General features: G+C 40.8%; 1 protein-coding gene across 1 annotated transcript in view; it reads right to left on the bottom strand.

The window, feature by feature from the left end:
• The window catches only part of SCUBE2 (signal peptide, CUB domain and EGF like domain containing 2), a 48,769-nt gene that overhangs the window by 13,159 nt on the left and 17,766 nt on the right, over positions 1 to 17,844 (bottom strand). The window contains 11 exon segments of the mRNA XM_026070672.1: positions 3,782 to 3,985; positions 4,349 to 4,504; positions 5,758 to 5,862; positions 6,593 to 6,679; positions 7,282 to 7,398; positions 7,916 to 8,038; positions 11,390 to 11,506; positions 13,308 to 13,430; positions 14,439 to 14,555; positions 16,169 to 16,258; positions 17,389 to 17,505. Of these exon segments, the coding sequence (XP_025926457.1) occupies positions 3,782 to 3,985; positions 4,349 to 4,504; positions 5,758 to 5,862; positions 6,593 to 6,679; positions 7,282 to 7,398; positions 7,916 to 8,038; positions 11,390 to 11,506; positions 13,308 to 13,430; positions 14,439 to 14,555; positions 16,169 to 16,258; positions 17,389 to 17,505 (1,356 nt within the window).

Here is a 17,844-nt window from a genome sequence, read left to right as displayed (position 1 = left end):
AGAGAAAAAAAAAAAGTGAAAGCTTTTCTGATGCAAAAAGAAGAAAGAAAAGAAAGAGGGGGGAAAAAAAGAAAGAGAGAGGCCCACAGGGAACCAGGATTAATAGTTACAAAGACATTTAAAGGCTCTTCCCCTCTTTTCAACACATTAGCCTTTGAGCATTTGCTCCTATAGACAAATGCTGTAGTACTCAGTGGCTAAGAAGGTGAACCTCATAAAGGAGGTCATGATCCACCATCTCACCATTTTCTTAAGAACCATGCCTTGACTTTATAAGCAAAATCACAAACGACTGATGCAAATTGATGCTGAAGCGGCATCCTTGAAGTTATTGTTTTTTAGCAGTTCACACACTTTGGTCACATGAAATAGTGATGCATCTTAAGGATTTATGTCTTAAATCTATGACTGAGAGAGCAAGCAGGTTAGCAGACAGAATAGCGATGTCTCTGCTATTTGATAGCTTATTTATTTCTTCTTGTCAGTTTTATAAAAAAAAGTAAAAAAATAAACACAACATATGGTTCTCTGTATGAAAACACAACTACAAATTGCAACAGCTGCAAAGACAGGCAGTACTTTGCTTTTCTCTACAAACATCTTTTTCACACTTTCATAAATCCAGTATCATACCACATCCAAACTTTAACAAACACTTTTGTATGAAATATTAATATTTTGTTTGCATCCTCTAAACTGAAGGGACAAAATTGCTGAGTGCTGAGCAATGAAATGCATCAACACTTCCCACACAAAATAAAGCTGCTCAATCTGTACTTCAGAGCAGTGCCTATGCCAGTGCTGATCACACTTGCTGTTCTCTGAAGTGACTGAGCCCTCTGGATGAAACCACCTGTGACTACAGTGGAGTAAGGGCATTCTTACATGTCCTTCTACACAGTGAGAAGGTCCGGAAATGGTATTTTTCTTTGCCTTGCTTCCATCACTTAAAGTATTCATGCATCCAACACAAAAAAAAAAACAAACCAAACTTCCAGCTACATGTGATGTGACCAGTGTATCACAGTATCCGAAGCAATGGAAAAAGCAGTTAAATTGCTTGGCTGCTTCCCTCTCAGTGGAAAATGCTTGGGGGCAAAAGGCCCTCAAAGGATATCAACTTCATCTCTTTCAGTATGGATGTTCCTAGTAAATCAGATTCCAATAAGAAATTGCCAGTATTTRAACAGTTTGGTCTTTGGCTGTGAAACCCGTCTAAAATTTAGCTTATACTGTAGAACCAGTAATTGTAGCCAAGTTAGCGGATGTAATTGCATTCTTCAACAGACAAGGCTATTGCTCCCCAAGACAAATCTCCACCTTTCAAAGGAGCGTTTAGCATTTCCTGAATCCCTGGAGGGTTCAGTCTTGAAGCACTCTCAGCCAAAACTGCATGTTTTTTAGTGCAAGATTTACTTTAGTGTGGAAGGATCACCCTCCTGCTATGACAGTCCAGCTCTCTGGAAAGTTTGATGAAGAGTTTCATTTCACTATATGCATTTCCTGTGATATAAGTTAATAGAGACCTACTGCTGACTGTTCCTTGGAAGCCATGCACAGGACTTTATGGAATTAACTAACATGAGCCAGTGCTATATATCCCTGCTCATTAGTACAGAACTCTGACATGACAAGGTAGACAAATGCAACCAGAATACTTGGACCTCAAAAGCATTAGAAAATCCTGGACAGAACTGTATGTTAAACAGCAAACTTGAAATAAACGTGCCATTCTTTGGAATCAACAGTGAATTCCCTTTTATCTTTGACAGCTGTTTAAAGAACACTGGACATACACAGGCACCTATTTGGCATATTCAGAAAGACGAACTACCTTGGAAATCGTCTAATCTGTTCCCGGTGCCTTTCTGGAACTTTTATTCTGCACCGTGTCCCACTGTGGACAGTAAGAGTTAAAACATCAAAGTCAGGAAAAGTACTACCTCACCAGAACTGGGAGACCAAATGCAGTTTAGCTTAGTGCTGCAATTGCAGGCCAATTACCTAAGAAAAAAGCTGCCAGAGCAGGAGTTGGACTTTCCCTCTTGCACAGATGCATCTGATGTTTCAGACAGTGCTCTGCCAAGAGGAATCTGTCACAGGAAGAGGACCAGTACAGGACTGCCTGAATCAATAAAGCTGTATCTAACCTTGTCAGACTCCAAATATTTTGTTTTAAAAAATATATTTAAAAAGTGAACTGAATCCTGTACTTCTCTCACTATCTGCATCACAGAAGACTTGCAAAACCCTAAACTTACTTTGCCCCCTCACTGCTTCCTGCTCCTCAGATCAGACTAGGCAAAATCCTTTTGCCAAAGTTCTCCACCTGTCCTGAGATCCCATCCACCAACCACACTGAATCCATCTGCTGACCTGATATCTCTTGCTACAGAGTCATCTTCTCCCTAGAATCATTAGCATGTCTAGATAAGCAGGGGCTCAATCCTGTCCAGAAGTTATCAGCAGCTCTGCAAAACAATCAGATTCAACAAACTTACTCTCCCACTCATATCCCTGAGCTAGCTGCTGCTTCTTCTTCTTCCACTCTATTTCCATTCTATTCTCCTCTTCCCACTCTATTTCTTAGCTACTTCTGATTGGCAGTAAGAGCAGCAGCAGCCGCCGCCACCTCATGCTGCCTTTACCATAATGCTGGGACAGTTTTCCTACGAAAATGAGGCTTATGTAATAACATTGGCTGTGCGTGCACTTTATGCCTCCCCAGCAACTAGTGAACTTTGTCCAACTTCCAGCTATTTGACAAAAAAGGCAGAGAGCTTTAAAAGATACTAAGTTTCTATAAATCTAATCAAAATATGTGGGGAACATGCAAGAGAATTTCTTAGTGTCCAAGGAAGTAAAAGGCTGAGGTGGAAGTTTCATGCTCATTTGATCACAACAAATCCACGTGAGAAGGATATGGTTTTGACAGAGGTTTAAACATCACCAGTTAATTCTTCCATTATATGAATACAAGTTTTTCAAGAATTAGCAAAACCAGATAGGAAAATCTATTCTGAGGCTGAATGGGTTGCTGCTGGAAGATGTGCTAATTCAGTCTGACAAGCATTTTAAAGGCTTGCTGATTCACTAAAGCACTTACATGCTGCATACCCTATGTAGCCTGAATTAGACGTCATGGTTGTTAGACCCCTGTTAAGATAACATCTGACCCTTCTCCTTAACTTTTGTGCTTTGGAAGCATTTATCATAGGCTGCATTATGGCGATGCCTTCCAGTGCCATGATAATTAAGATTTGCTCAGTACTGGCCTATAAAACCCCCTGTTCTCCATGGATTTATAACTCTGTCATGAAGATTCTCTAGCACTTAATGCTTAATCAGCAAAGAGAATGCAACTAGCAAAATCTGCTCAGCCTAGTCTTTGGAACAAGGGAGAGACGAAATGTTCACAAGTCCAGAAGCACAGTGTTACACTACATATTAAATGCAGTCTTTCATAAACAACATTGGTGATCTCAAGGCAATTGGTGTCTGATGTTAACCCAAATTTTCTACCTTGTAGCTTACTGTGGGCTGTGCATCATTTATAACAAAGTGCAAAGCACCGAGTTCTTGTTCTGCTCTACAACATGGCAATTACCAACAGTAAAAAAGATAGAGAGAGGCTATCAGGAGCACAAACAGCAACCCATACTTCTCCACACAGCCATCCTCTCACCTGGACAAACTTTCCACTATCTCTTCGCACTCGTCAGACCTGAGCAAAACAAGCAAAACGGATATGATGGTTTGTTCCTAATTTATGTTTACTCACCACATCTGTTACCCACATGCATCTCTCCTACGCCACATGACTCCTGTGGCTCTGATAGCTTGAAAGACTTTCTCGCCACTTCGTGGTCCACGCCAGAGACACGAACACGGAAATGGTCCCTGCTGACTGTCTTCCGTAAAGTTCGAATGGTTTTACGGAACCTCTTTTCAGTCTTTTTTCGTGCACAGCGCACATCACATGTATCTGAAAAGTACCAAGGGTGAAAGCTGCTATAACTGACCATGCATGAAAATCCACCTGATTGAAAAGACCAGCCAGTGCATATCACTGAGAAGGCAACTTCTGTGAACAAGTCTGAAATCCTTAAGGACAACACCAGCAGGCCAGAAGAAAATTAATCAGACCAGAAGCCTTTAATCTATGGGTATCTCTCTGATTTTAGAGACTATCACCATCCTTCACTCTTTTTGAAGCAGAAAAATTAGTTTTCAAAACAGGAGATACTTTTATTATTATTTTGCATAAAGATAGAAATGAAAAACACAGAAATTAAGGAGCAAATGGTAAGAAGCTTCAAACTGCACCTTGGATTATTTTCCAACCAACCTGTCACCTCCTTATGGTTTGTTTCAAGCTCAAAGTCCGCAGTGATAAAAATTTCTCTAGTTGCTGGCAGTCTACTGAAGGGTCCATGAACTTTCTTGCCAGAGCTGCATGTTAGGTTTACATAGTGGAAGCTCTCCATTACTGAATTATGTCTCTCTGTATGAACAAAATTAAAGGAAGCAAAAGCTTGGCCAGCTATATTATTGGACATTCATTAGTGCTCAAAGTATATTTTGTTCTAAAAACTTCAAGGGGAGCAAATGATTAACTCCAGATGCCAGTGAACAAAAAATCTGGACAGTTTCTTAACTGGTATATCCTCATGCAGAGTCATTAACTCCAGCACACCTACAGATGGTTCTGTCTGGCTGAGGCCCTGGCTGCACCGGGTCTAAGGCACGATTCACTGCTAGGTTTAGAGCTTAGCTGTAGTGCTCAGCCCTCTTCCCCTGGGTTTTGCTAGCAGGGTTCCAACAAATTGCCTTTGCACTATGCAAAGCATCTTAAAACCATGATGCTGCCTGCACCAAGCAGGCTACTCAAGGGAAAAAATTTTGCACTCAGATGAAGCATGTGAAAAACGTGTTAGCTTATAATGGAGTGTAAGCTTAGTGCTTGCATACACAGGACATTTGGAGACTACTGTCAAGGTTTGCATGAGGAAACAAGATTTAGTTAATGAAAACATCCAGAATAAGCTTCGGTTCTGGAATACATATTCTTCACTGAGCATCTAGCATAGTTTACCACTGTTACTCTTTTAAGGACAAACAAACCGACATGCTGATTCGTCTTATTATTTAGTAATTTTTAAGTGTGCTCCTCCTCATTTTCTGCTGACTTTGTAAGTTCCCAGACTATACTTTCTGCCTTGAAACAGATGGAAGAGCTGATCTCAGTGTCCATCTGGGGCTTCCGAAGTATAAGAGGAAGAGAAAAGAAAAGAGGAATGATACTTTGGCACCAGAGTCAGCATAAGAAAAGACGCCAGGAGCTTCTTCACTGAGGCAACAGACAGTAAGGAAGAGGGGAAAAAGAAAAGAAGAGGGAGAGAAAGAAGGGGTACAGAGGGAAAAGAAATAAATCAAAAGCATGAAAAGCATGGCTGATTTTGCTCAGAACACACTATACTGGAAGTAGTTCAAACAAAAAAGGAGAAGGACTTTCCTAGCAAGACTTCCTCATATAAGCAACCTCTGCAACCTCTACAGTTGTCACAGGGAAGTCCTGTCATCCCAAACAACTATTGCTAGAATTATGGCTGGGAAGGAGCATGGTTCATGAGGTCAGTGAAGCGCAGAAAGTTTGCAGCCCTCTAATGCTTTGCTTATGGTGCACTTCCTACCAGGAAAGCACTTAACTCCTGAGCTATCACTCTAACTTGCTTACCTGCATTTTTATACTCATACCTGGCATCATCTGTTCCAGACCTTCTTGAAACATCTCAGTCTTTTTCAAACTACATTTTCCTTCATTTAACTTAAAGGTTACGCTTATCTTGATGGCTGAGGTATCTTCAAGAAGAAATAATGGCATGTTATTTTCAAAAATTACTAGAAAAGTTGGATAACCCTAATGTCACATCATAATGATGACTTCAAAAAATGCTGATAAAAAGTGAAAAGTGGTCATCACAGAAGACCTAAAGAGATGCCAGCTTCTTTCTGCTGTGAAGCTGGTTCACAACTGGAATTGGAACAAAGTGTGATTTTTTATTTTATTTTATTAAACTGAGATCAAGTCCAGATCTGCTACTGGGTAAATCAAATAAAGGTTGGATGAAATCAAAGGAAATACTTTAAATAAGACAGTTTAAAAAACGGTTTATTTTTATATAAAATAGTACCTTTTATCCATTTAGTTTCAAATGTTTTCTAAACTTTGCTGTCCAACAACTCAACCTATATATACACACATTGTTTGTCTCCAGTGCTGTCTAATTTGGGTGTCTAAAAACAGGCACGACACTCCAGGCCCAGCTGTTCATTTCACTACTGATCCTTTTCACTTTTCTTATTTTTAAGTCTTAGCTTAGGTAATGCTGATGAAGCAGTATAAGGAATATTGGAATTTCCTGCTGTAATCATGAATTGTATTCATTTACTTACAAAAGAAGAGGAAGAAAAACAGAGTGAGCAACATAGAGAGGGAAAACAGACAGAAAGTTAACAGTACACCCCTATCTTTCAGTGGTCTATTGAAAGAAATCAGTCAAATCATGCAACAGGTAAATCTAGTAATTACCCAGCCAAGTGGATGTATTTGTATTTTGCTGCTTTTTCTTAAGCTGAGAAGAGCTGCCACAGGTAAGGGTGTAGGCATCTTGTGTTCCTAACAGACAGACCATACAGACAGTAAATACACAGGCTCTATGCATAGACTGAAGACCCCCATGATATACAAGACATTTTTAATTTGCTGATCTGAATCATCAGCTTCACGTTTTTCAGTTATGATACCCATAAAATACTCCGAATTAGTTTGTCTAAGCAATTAAAGGGTTCAGGAAGAAAAGAAGCATGTGCCCCACAATCACCGACCAAGCCTGTGTGCTGTGTCCTGCCCCCGCAGAGGGGCTGTGCAGGCAGAAGCTCGGACCCCACGCAGGGCTGGAATGCCTTCACACCATTCAGCAGCAGGTCTCGGGGCCAATTAAGGAATGGCCCAGGGAGCACAGAGAATTCTGCCCTGTCCCCTCCAGCTTAAAAAAGACAGTTGTCATGAGAAGGGAATCTGAGGGTAAAGTGTTTATAAAAGACAGGGAAAGGGGGGCTTCTTGGGACACTGACAGGGATATAGCCCTTCATCTACAGTGAAAGAGGAAAGGTCCCTGTTGATTGTCTGTTTCTTGGGGCTTCCATGAGGGTTAGGAGGTTTGCTACTCTTGTACTCTCTACAGAATCACATGCTTGTTTTTGTTCTTCTTGACTTACCAGAAACTACCTGGACATCCGATGAGCAGCTTAAAAAGCATCTATCGCTCCCACCACTCTTAATGCAGTGCAGCAATACCTTGGGTGACATATTATCAGGCAGGGGCTCCTTTATCTCTAAAGAGGATAAAACAAACACTCACGGGAAAAGTAAAACATCTGCATACACCCTACTAAGAAATGGGTGTGCAGCTGCTTATATAGCTGGTATCAGAGAGAACCCATGCAATTCTGTATAGAATTAATTCTGTATGGAGAAAAAAGGGAAGACAGAACAAAAATCACAGGAGGGTCGCACAACATAAGTCATTTCCTTTCAGGTAAAGCTATCATCAGCAAACTTTCTCATGCAGGGAAGCAAAAGAAAATAGAAAAATGAGCTAGATAAAAACACAGGAAAGAAAGCAAAGTCCCTCAAAGTATCTCCTGTTTTTGTTGTTGTTGTTTTGTTTACTTGTTTTTTTTACCAGTTTCAAATTCAGTATCATCATGCCTCATTAAAAAGTAAAGTAGAATACAGGGAATGATGATCCATGCCACTTCACTGGAGAGATCAAGATTTTCAGATTTGACTATAACTGCATGGCTGTCAGACACATCAGGAGTAGAAATGTATACTTGCTATGCACCTTACCAACACAGTCCTTTTTATTCCAGTGTAATTTGTAGTTAGAGTGACATAGGCATTCATAGTCTCCCGCTGTGTTCACACATATCTGTTGGCAACCACCGTTGTTGATGCTACATTCATTAATATCTATAGAACAAAAGTAAAAATACTCTTAAAGTAATTCTTGCTGAAGTTCTGCATTCCAATAAAGACCACTGTACACAAAAGCTGCTTAGTGGGCAAATGCTGCTTAGTGGGGTTTGGGAAAGATTCCGGGAATGCTATCTGGAATCCCACTTTGAAATAGTTATGTTTTCATAGAAATCCTTTGCTAAATGTCAAAATGAATCAAATGTTGCAGGAGGGGAGACGGTAGGTACGCCCTTAATTCGCATATTAAAAAAAGATCCAGCCTCAGCAGTCTGATAAATTAACCCAAAGGAAAGGAGATCAAATCAAATCTGCATTGTACTGTGTCTGGTTAACTAATATTTCAAATTTGGAAAAAAACAGATGACATGGACAAGATTCATGCTGACCAATCCTCCAAACATTCAGATAGATATACCACTACATCAGAACACTATTTGACTTCAAAGAAATGCAAGTGGGCAAATAACACCATTGTATCACTATTGTCCCTTCTAGTCAATTAGTCAATTTTAGGGGCCTTGCCAGTAGTTGCTAATAGGAGCAGAAACTACCCACAACACAATATATTCCTTTGGTGAAATCTTGCTTGATGATACAGAATATACCTGACATCATGCCACCCCAAACTCTGTGGGAGCAGAAATAAATAGGCAGTTCCCTCCCTTACTACTTCTAGGAAGCCTTTGGGACCTTTGGCTGAATTTCTGGGCTAAAAGGGTTGTAATCAGCAGCACAAAGTCCAGCTGGGGGCCAGTCCCTAGTGGTGTACCCCTGGGGTCAATACTGGGGCCAATGCTACTCAACATCTTCATTAACACCTACATGATGGGATAGAGTCTCAACAAGTCTGAGGATGATACAAAATGGGGAAGAGTGGCTGATAACCAGATGATTGTGCTGCCATTCAGACAGACCTCGACTGGCTGGAGAAATGGGCAAAGAGGAACTTCCTGAAGTTCAGGAAAGGGAAATGCGGAGCCCTGCCCCTAGGGAGAAATAACTCCCCAAGCACAGGGGCTGACCATCTGGAAAAAAAGCTTGGCAGGAAAGGACCTGGGAGCGCCAGTGGACAACAAGTTGACCATGAGCCAGCAATGCAGCCAAGAAGGCCAACAGCCTCTTCAGCAGTGTGAAGAAGAGTGTTGCCAGCAGGTCAAGGGAGGTGATCCTTCCCCCCTATTCAGCACTGGTGAGGCTACATTTGGAGTGCTGTGTCCAGTGCTGGGCTCCCCAGAACAAGACAGACATGGACATACTGGAGTGAGTCCAGCAAAGGGCCATGAAAATGATTAAGGCTTGGAGCTTGTGACATATGAGGAGAGGCTGAGAAAGCCAGGATTGCTTAGCCTGGAAAAGAGAAGGTTCAGGGGGATCTTATCAATGTGTATAAATACCTGATGAGGGGAGTAAAAAAGACTGAGCCAGACTTTTCTCAGTGATATCCAATGAAAGGACAAGAGGCAGTGGGCACAAATCGAAATACAGGAAATTCCATTTAAACATAAGAAAAAAAACCCTTCTGACTGTAAGGGTGATCAAATACCGGCACAGGCTGCCCAGAGAGGATGTGGAATCTCCATCCTTGGGGATACTCAGAAGCTGACTGGATACAGCCCTGAGCAACCTGCTCTAGTCAGCCAGCCCTGCTCTGAGCAGGGGGTTGGACTAGATGATCTCCAGAAGTCCCTTCCAACCTCAGTGATTTCCAACCTCAGTGATTCTGCAACTTCAGTACTTTTGTGACTCTGCTTCTCAGGTCCACCCTAATGACTGCTTCCCATTCCYCCCCCCCCCCCCAATAGCTTTATGGCAATTATACATAAACCTACAAAGCTGCCACCATGGAATCCCCTGTGAGCCCCAGTGAGTCCTAGGAAGTTTGTGCAACTGAGGGTACCCCCTTCTACCTACACTTTTCTCAATGCAAATTCTTATCACTGCTCTTCCCAGCTCTTATCACTGCTCTTCACCTCTTCCCTCCTCTAGAGAGGCGATCATTTAGTAGAAAATGCTGTGAACCAGATTATGAAACTGACCTGATTTCAGGAATAAAATATGCAACTAACAACTGAGACAGCAGGGGTAGGAAGGAGCAGCAGAGGAATGATGGAGAAAGAAGACAATGCCTTAAACTGGTACTGCTGCCTAAGATAGCACAAAATCAAACCAAATCTTTGGATTTGATTGACCTTTTGGTAGGACATTGTGAGCAGTGGCATTCTACTGTCTCCAGCACTTATTGGCTTCTTGAATATAGGCCAGAACATATATACTCAGTACACCTACCAGCTTTGATACAGCCTGTGATTGCCAGTAAATGAAGGACTTTTTGTGGTACAAGGATTAACATCTTCTGCACAGCAATATAATAGGAGGCAGAGGATTAGTACCCAAGCAAAAAATTGCAGTCCTTTCCTTCAGTAGTGGCCAAAAGAAGTGGAATTAACACAGAGAATGAGGAATTCTTCTTTTGGCAATTAGAACATGTGAACAGTGTTACTCCCTATCCAATCAAATAGGTTCCCCTGGAGTAAAACCAACAGCAGGATAAAACACAGTGATGTTGTATCTTTATAATCTTCTTTGCAGCTTCTCTACAGGCAGAGGTTAGAACAGACCAGGCACACAGAGACCTCTGAACTGTTATCTCCAAGTTCGAGTGTGCTCATTCTGCTTCAGAATAAAATAAGCATATGTAGTCAGTAAGGTCTTGCCTGGGGCTTATATAAAATAGATTTATTTCCATTTAGTGTCCAGTTGCTGATGCTTTCTCATATTAATTCTGGGAATTTGTAGCAGCAATATTCACACTTGACACACATTTAGCTTCATATCAACATTTTCCTCTCTTTCATTGAGCTCTTCTCATAAGAGAGAAGTAAAATATTTAGGACTGTGATTCTTGGCCAATGTAAATCAGTCTTACTGCATCAATTAAATATCAATAACATCACATGAGGATTTGACATATGCAAAAGAACCACCTGCAAAACCGTAATTCTCTAAGTCACTCAGCGCATTCTGTTATTAAAACCCTATGCCACTGACTTTTCAATGAAATTGAGACTTTGTATGTGAAAATCTGTCAAATTACGGCATTCAAACCTAGGTGCAGAATGCATCTGTTTGTTCTAATAGTCACAGATACTTTCTGATGCAAGGACGGAAGGGAAAATCATCTGAGCAAAGACTTTTCACTTTTGCTGTGTCCCCTTATCATGGCAAAGGGTAACATTTGCTGTATATGCCTACTGCACATGCATAGACATATGTCTTGCCCAGACACTAATTAGACCTGCAGCAACAGCACTCTACCAGCATGGCCATAGTATCTTTTTAACTCACCTCCACAATGTGTGAAGCCATATAGGGCATATCCTTTGTTACAAGTACATTCAAAGGTGCCTGGATGATTGATGCACGTGTGGTCGCATGTCCGTTCAAAAGAACATTCATCAATGTCTGCAAGTTTTAAAGGGATACGTTAGTATCTTTTGGCCTGTCAAGGCAGTACTTACAGCTAGCTAAGCTGGATGCAGAGATGCGCAGATTTATGTAAACTAAGCAAATAGTCTAACATAACGAAACAACTTTTAAGAGAACAGTTAGTTTGCCAAACAAGCTTTTTCTTGGCAAACCTGAAAACTGCTGTTATGTTTTTAACAGTTACATTTAAAATAAATTCTTTCCCTTCTTTGGGGAAAGAAACATGTCAGCAGAAACTCATTTCTTTAAGCAATGTCCAGGCAAGGTCTGCAGGAAACAGATTTGCCAAAAAAACCCTGCCTTTATTTTTTCCCCATCAGTGAAAACATAGTGCCAAATTTTTAACCCTACAGTAATACACAGGCCTGATGTAAGTCTGCTGAAAATCACTCCCTTCTGAGATACACCTGAAGACAGAGGACTGGAATAATTTGGTGGGGTTTTTTTCCCATGGATCCCACTACACTGCATATTGAGACTTCAGTGTTGGTGTCTAAAACCTGCTGAGATATCCGTTTTCCCCAGTGAAAATTTTCTTTGGCAATATAATCATTTTGCATACATCTTCTTTGTAAAATATAGTTAGTATAACAAGCTAATCATGATCTCAGTGAATTGAATGGTAAAATGACAAAAATTTCCATTACCTTCTTAGGCCCTACATGTTTATTACACGATCAAAAGCATCTAAATTTCTATGAGCACATTAAGCATGCTATATAAAAATGTTCCCAGATAAAGAAAAATTCCCACCAACATCATTGAGACATTACTTCTTTTTTTTTTCTTTTTTAAAAGATTCAGACCCACTTCAAGACACCACTTTGAAAACAATCTAGGGAAAGTCACAGAAGCGATAGAGACAAAACGGAGGTGTAAACATCTAAAATAAATTAATAAGCAGCTTCCACATAAAAATCTTGAAAAACCCATGCTTCTATAGTAAGTTTGCTTTCTATAAATAGTTGTCCTTCTAAGTCTGATCTAAAAAGGATGAGAAAGCACCAAACACCAGGGTGAAATTTCTTCTTTGGTAGTTGGTTCGATTTTCTGAAATTCAACACTAAATGTCAGCTGTTTGACTAGGAAATTCACTTGCCCAAGTGACTGACCAGCTTTACATTGTTATATACTGTAGTTTTGACAAAACCACAAAGATCATTTTGATAATTACTTTTTAAATGTACTTCAACAGCCTAAACAGGTTTGCTCCCTCTATATGTACAAATCATTATACAGAAAACCAAACATGCATTGCCAGCCTCATGGGGAAATCCATGTCATCTTAAAAATCAAGTGTTTCTACAGTGTTTTAGGGAATAGTGAATCCAGTTTATGTCCACAGGCCTACGATTTCATAGATCACATGATATTGCCTTTTTTTTTTTTTTAAATAATGAATCATTTAAATGTCCCATTAAGAAAAAAAATTTTCATTGCAAATGGTGAACTAGTCAATAAGACAGAGAGATACTGTCCTTATTCCTCCTTGTAAATTATTTTAGGATCATTAATAGATGGAAAAAAGTGTGTCATCCTCTTAAAGAGCTTTCTAACATGATGCTATCTGTATTGCCTCCAGATAATAGTTCACTGTGTCATTAAACATACCTCGTACCATAGTATCAAGCCAACCTGATTTACTCAGCAGCTGCTTTAGAAAGAAAAAACCTAAAGCATGGAAATTATTCTGGAGTCCATTATCACTTCATCAGTGTAGTAGGTGTCCAAGCCAAGCTGATTTGTCCTACTTTTATTGCCTCCCCAGTGCACATACCTTGACAAGATTTCTCATCTGTTAATAATTTAAATCCTTTTCTGCAGCTGCAATCAAAACTGCCAACAGTGTTTTTACAGAAATGATCACAGCCTCCATTATTGGACTGGCATTCATCAATATCTGTAACAAAAAAAGCATTTCAGCAAGTGAAGAGAGTACATTCAAGACAGTTTCACTGCCAGATCCAGAAGACAGTCACGTCCAATTGGTTGGAGAAACAAAACCTAGCAAAACAACTACAAATCTCAAGGAAGTTCAGATCCAGCTCCAAAAATGATCACGCCCATTTAGCCCCATGACAGTGTTATTTGCTTTCATTTAACATATCGCTGTCAATTACATTTGGGCACATGTATTCATAGAAGAACACCTCCCTAAGTTCTGTTTGGAAATATGTTGACTTAAATGTTCCCTAAAAGATTTTAGCTTTTTAAAAATTCTCTTGCAGTCTCCTCTTCCTAAGCCCTGCAGAAATCTCAGGCAGAGGAGACTTTTTGAGCCACCCTGTCCTTTCCACACCAACACTGGACTGAGCATTGTGTAATTTTAATTGTCAGGCATGGAGATTCCAAAATTTTTGCCTGGCAGAACAGCCTAACATCTAACTATTGGAAAACATTCTACATACCACCTAAAAGTCCCTTTGCTCATTTCCAGTACTCTAATTATCCTTAGAGCTGCTTGGACCAGCATAAATAATTCCACTCATACTTCTGTGTTTACACTCTCATGTTCGCTTACAAACTTTTGTAATACCCAGCTGACTGTGGGTAATATACAGACTATGGGACTGTATGCCTATAAAAACATATATCCCTACATCTCCCAATACTCACCTCTACCATACTACAGATCTGTATTACTGCCTCCCACCCCACCTCTCCCAAATAAGGCCATCGGGGGGGGGGATGGGAGGAGGCAGAACAGCAGAGATGCTCTGCGTTTGATGCATTTGATACAGTGGAACATCCTTACAAATAAACCATGCAGTTTCACCTGGCTGCAGTGCTCTCTCATATCTAATTATGCCCACCGGTTTTTCTCAGGGCACTGGATTACTTTCACTCGGAGATAAATACACTTACAGCAAGGTGTTGGTATGTGCATGTCCACAAGTACAAAACTCACCTTTACATGTCTTCCCGTCAAACTGGAGTGTGAATCCAACAGGACAGCTGCAGTGAACTCCGGTCGATGTATCTTTACAAGTACGATCACAGCCACCATTATTTACTGCACATGTTTCTAGCAGACAAAATAAGGCTAAAGTTTGCTCAGGGATATTATAAGGGAAACAAGAAATATCATGTGATACAAGGCATGGTTCCAGGCATACTGCTATTTGGCCACACTTAGCCTAGTACACATGAGCAACTACTAAATACATGTGTTGGCAAAATCCCTCCCTCAGCTATTCCCATTTTTTTGTGGAGACTCTACAGACTTGCACATTCTCTCTGGATACTCTTGCCCTTAAATGCAAATTAAAGTCCCACCTCCCTGATGATGAATCTGTTCCTGTCAGTCTATCTCCTTATGCCCACACTCAATCCTGACCTGTTCTTCTGACACTTCCTACCAATGCTTGGACAGCTGGTTACACTCAGCATTACTAAAACAGATATCTTAAATTCCTCCCTACCCACCATCACATGCTACCTGTGCTCTCAGTCACTGTGGATCACGCCCACACTGGGTCATTCTTCAGGCTTGTAGCCCAGGTGCCATCTTAAATCCAAACGTTCTTCTAACTTCCCGTATGCAAACTATGTCTAAATCCTGCCAAACCCCTCCAGGGAACACCCCTAAAATGCAGCCCTTCCTATCCAACTAAACAGAAATAACTTGCACTTTGGCACTCATCCTCTTGTTCCTCAGTCAGTCTAACAACCTTTTCTCTGTCTGGACAAATGCAACTTTATCCAGAGTATATTGATTCTGACAGCTGCTATAAAGATCATTTGTCTGTTTTCTTTTTGAAATCCTCTCTTTGCACCTCTCCTTTGTCCTCTTGTTCTCTGCTTCATCAAGTATATGCTACTTATTCTCAAGTTCTGAGACTTTTACTGGTTTATTCCATCTCATCTCTATCATCTCATGTTCAATATTGGGAGACTGCATCCAACCTCCACTTGAAGACAGAGTGCCTCAACTTTCTTCTTTTTACCATAGAAACTTAATGCTCTCGAAAATGAGGCTATTGATTTAGGTGTCTAAATATGGATTTAACAGCCCAGTGCTAGGCTCTTCCTCAGCCTCCACACTCTTCGCCTCTTCTATGGTGATTACCAACAAGCACAGTAAGTCACCCTGACTACCTGGAATAAGGGCTTTTAGAGAAAGACATGCACTGATCCAGCTGCCCTGAGACAACCTGTTTCTCACGCCAGTGCTTTCCCAGTAGTAACAGACCCTTGGAGGCTTGCATTCTGGGCCAGACGTGAACATCTTGGTGAAGAATGAAATGGCGATGTATCTTAATATGCCTTTCCAGACACAACCAGCCACTGGGCCCAATTCTCCTCTTCCATGCAAAAGAAGCAGCTAAAACACTGCATCCCTCACCATTGGTTGGTGAAAGCAAGAGCTCAGAAGAGATGTTATTGCATTCCCCAGATGAAGTAGAAGCATGGAAACACAGGCACTTTGAAAGCAAGTTCCTAACACTTTGTACTGACAATCACAAACAATTGATAAGGCTTCTTATATATTATAGAATAATATTTCTTCCTTAAAAGGAAATGGAGGATCTCCCAGGCAGAATTCATCCCAGAGCCCTGATGGTTACATTAAAAAGTAATTCTTCAATATAAAAGGTTTTAGCAAACAGCAAAATTATTTCAGATAGGCACTTTTACCCATGAGCAATCGTCGCTTTACCCTCTTGTCCACATCAGCTCCTGATGTAGTGTTCCCCTCAGAAATTTCAAGAGAAGCATCCTCCCTCTCTGTAAGACAGACAGAAAGGGCAAGTGAGTAAAGGTGCCCTGACCAGAAACCTCATCTGATATTCAGGGAAGAGAAGGGAGGAGATGGGAGGAAAAGGAGCATGAAAACCCTTCAGTCAAATCCTTCAGTCAAAACCATGAGAATATTTTGCTTTCATTTTCTTCTTAACAACTCATGTGTTTGCCCCAGTATTCTTAAGCCTGACAAAACAGAAAATGTACTAGAGATGTGGTGAACAGCAGCAAGATGAAAGACCTAATCGAACTGTCATGAATTGCTATGTAAGAGCACACTGTCATCATCTATCACAGACTAATGCAAGGACTGGCCAGTTATACCTGAGTATTGATTTCCGTCAGCAGGCAACAAACTCTGCCAGAGACTGGAAGAGCTACAGGTCTTAAGTTTTTTCTTTACTGGATAACTGCCTTGCAAAAATTATATTTTAATTGAATTCAAAGTCCTGAGTTTAACACAAGCACTGCTTGGTTACACTCTCTGGCCTGTGTTATACAAGAAACTCATTCTAAAATATCCTAGAGGAGAAGGAAATCTTCTTTGATTAGTGACAGGCCTGCTAGTGCTTGAGAGAGACCAGCACTAATTACAGGCAACAACTTATACAAGGAAATATTTTTTCTTCATGGCCAGAGTCTTAGCACAGCTAAAGCAGACAGACAGCAGCCCCTAAGGGCAGCTTGGGATTCCCCTGCTGTAAAGGTATCTAAAATTAACACAACTAGCTGTCCCCCTGCTGCAAGCCTTTTTAATGCCTGGTTCTCTTTTGCATGCTGTGGACCGGCCCATCCAGTCAACAAAACAGTTCCCACCATCTTCATTTCTGGAGATGGTGACAGGAGCCAAATCGCACTTTCGGCTCCCTCAGCTCAGAGGGTACAGCAACATGACCAGAGTCGCCTTTCTTCTGCACTGATATCCTGTAGCAAGCACAAGTTGTCTGGACCCACTGAATTCCCTTGTGCTCAAGCAGGTTTCTTAGTTCCAAGTTCCTTGATGTTTTCTGCCCGTACTATTAAGAGGAGTATCAATCATGCATACACAGCAATGCCACAACACTCTAGTCATCTAGCCATCAACAGAAAAGTACTTCTCTTCACTGTATACTGACCCAGGCAGGTTTTCCCATCCACATGCATGATGTACTTGGGGTGACATCCACAAATAGGCCCATTATCAGCATCATCACACGTATGTTGACAGCCACCATTTCCATGATTACATGTTACTAGGAAGAAAATATATGTTACATCTCACAAGTACTTCCAGCATCTTTGAAAGACCATGTCCAACTTTGTCCTTGTTTGGCCATCCAACACACCTTCCTAACATGCCTCCTTCCCTCAAGGACTCTGTGGTACTAAAACAGTGCGGAGTTCTCTTGTGTAGCTGAACTTCCTACAATCATGAATCATAGTGCAGCTCCCAAACTACAGATATTTTTGCAATGAATAGATTGGCGCATTAGTGTCCTGCCGAGCCACCGATTCTGGTTTAATTCAAATGTACACAATTTAGGTATGTCATCCCAATTTAACTATAATATACAAAATCCTAAACCACTGCA

Source organism: Apteryx rowi, unplaced genomic scaffold (assembly GCF_003343035.1).
Source record: "Apteryx rowi isolate R43461 unplaced genomic scaffold, aptRow1 scaffold_107, whole genome shotgun sequence".
NCBI lineage: Eukaryota > Metazoa > Chordata > Aves > Apterygiformes > Apterygidae > Apteryx > Apteryx rowi.
The sequence above is the reverse complement of the archived record's forward strand: the minus strand, read 5'-3'. Positions and strand labels throughout refer to the sequence as shown.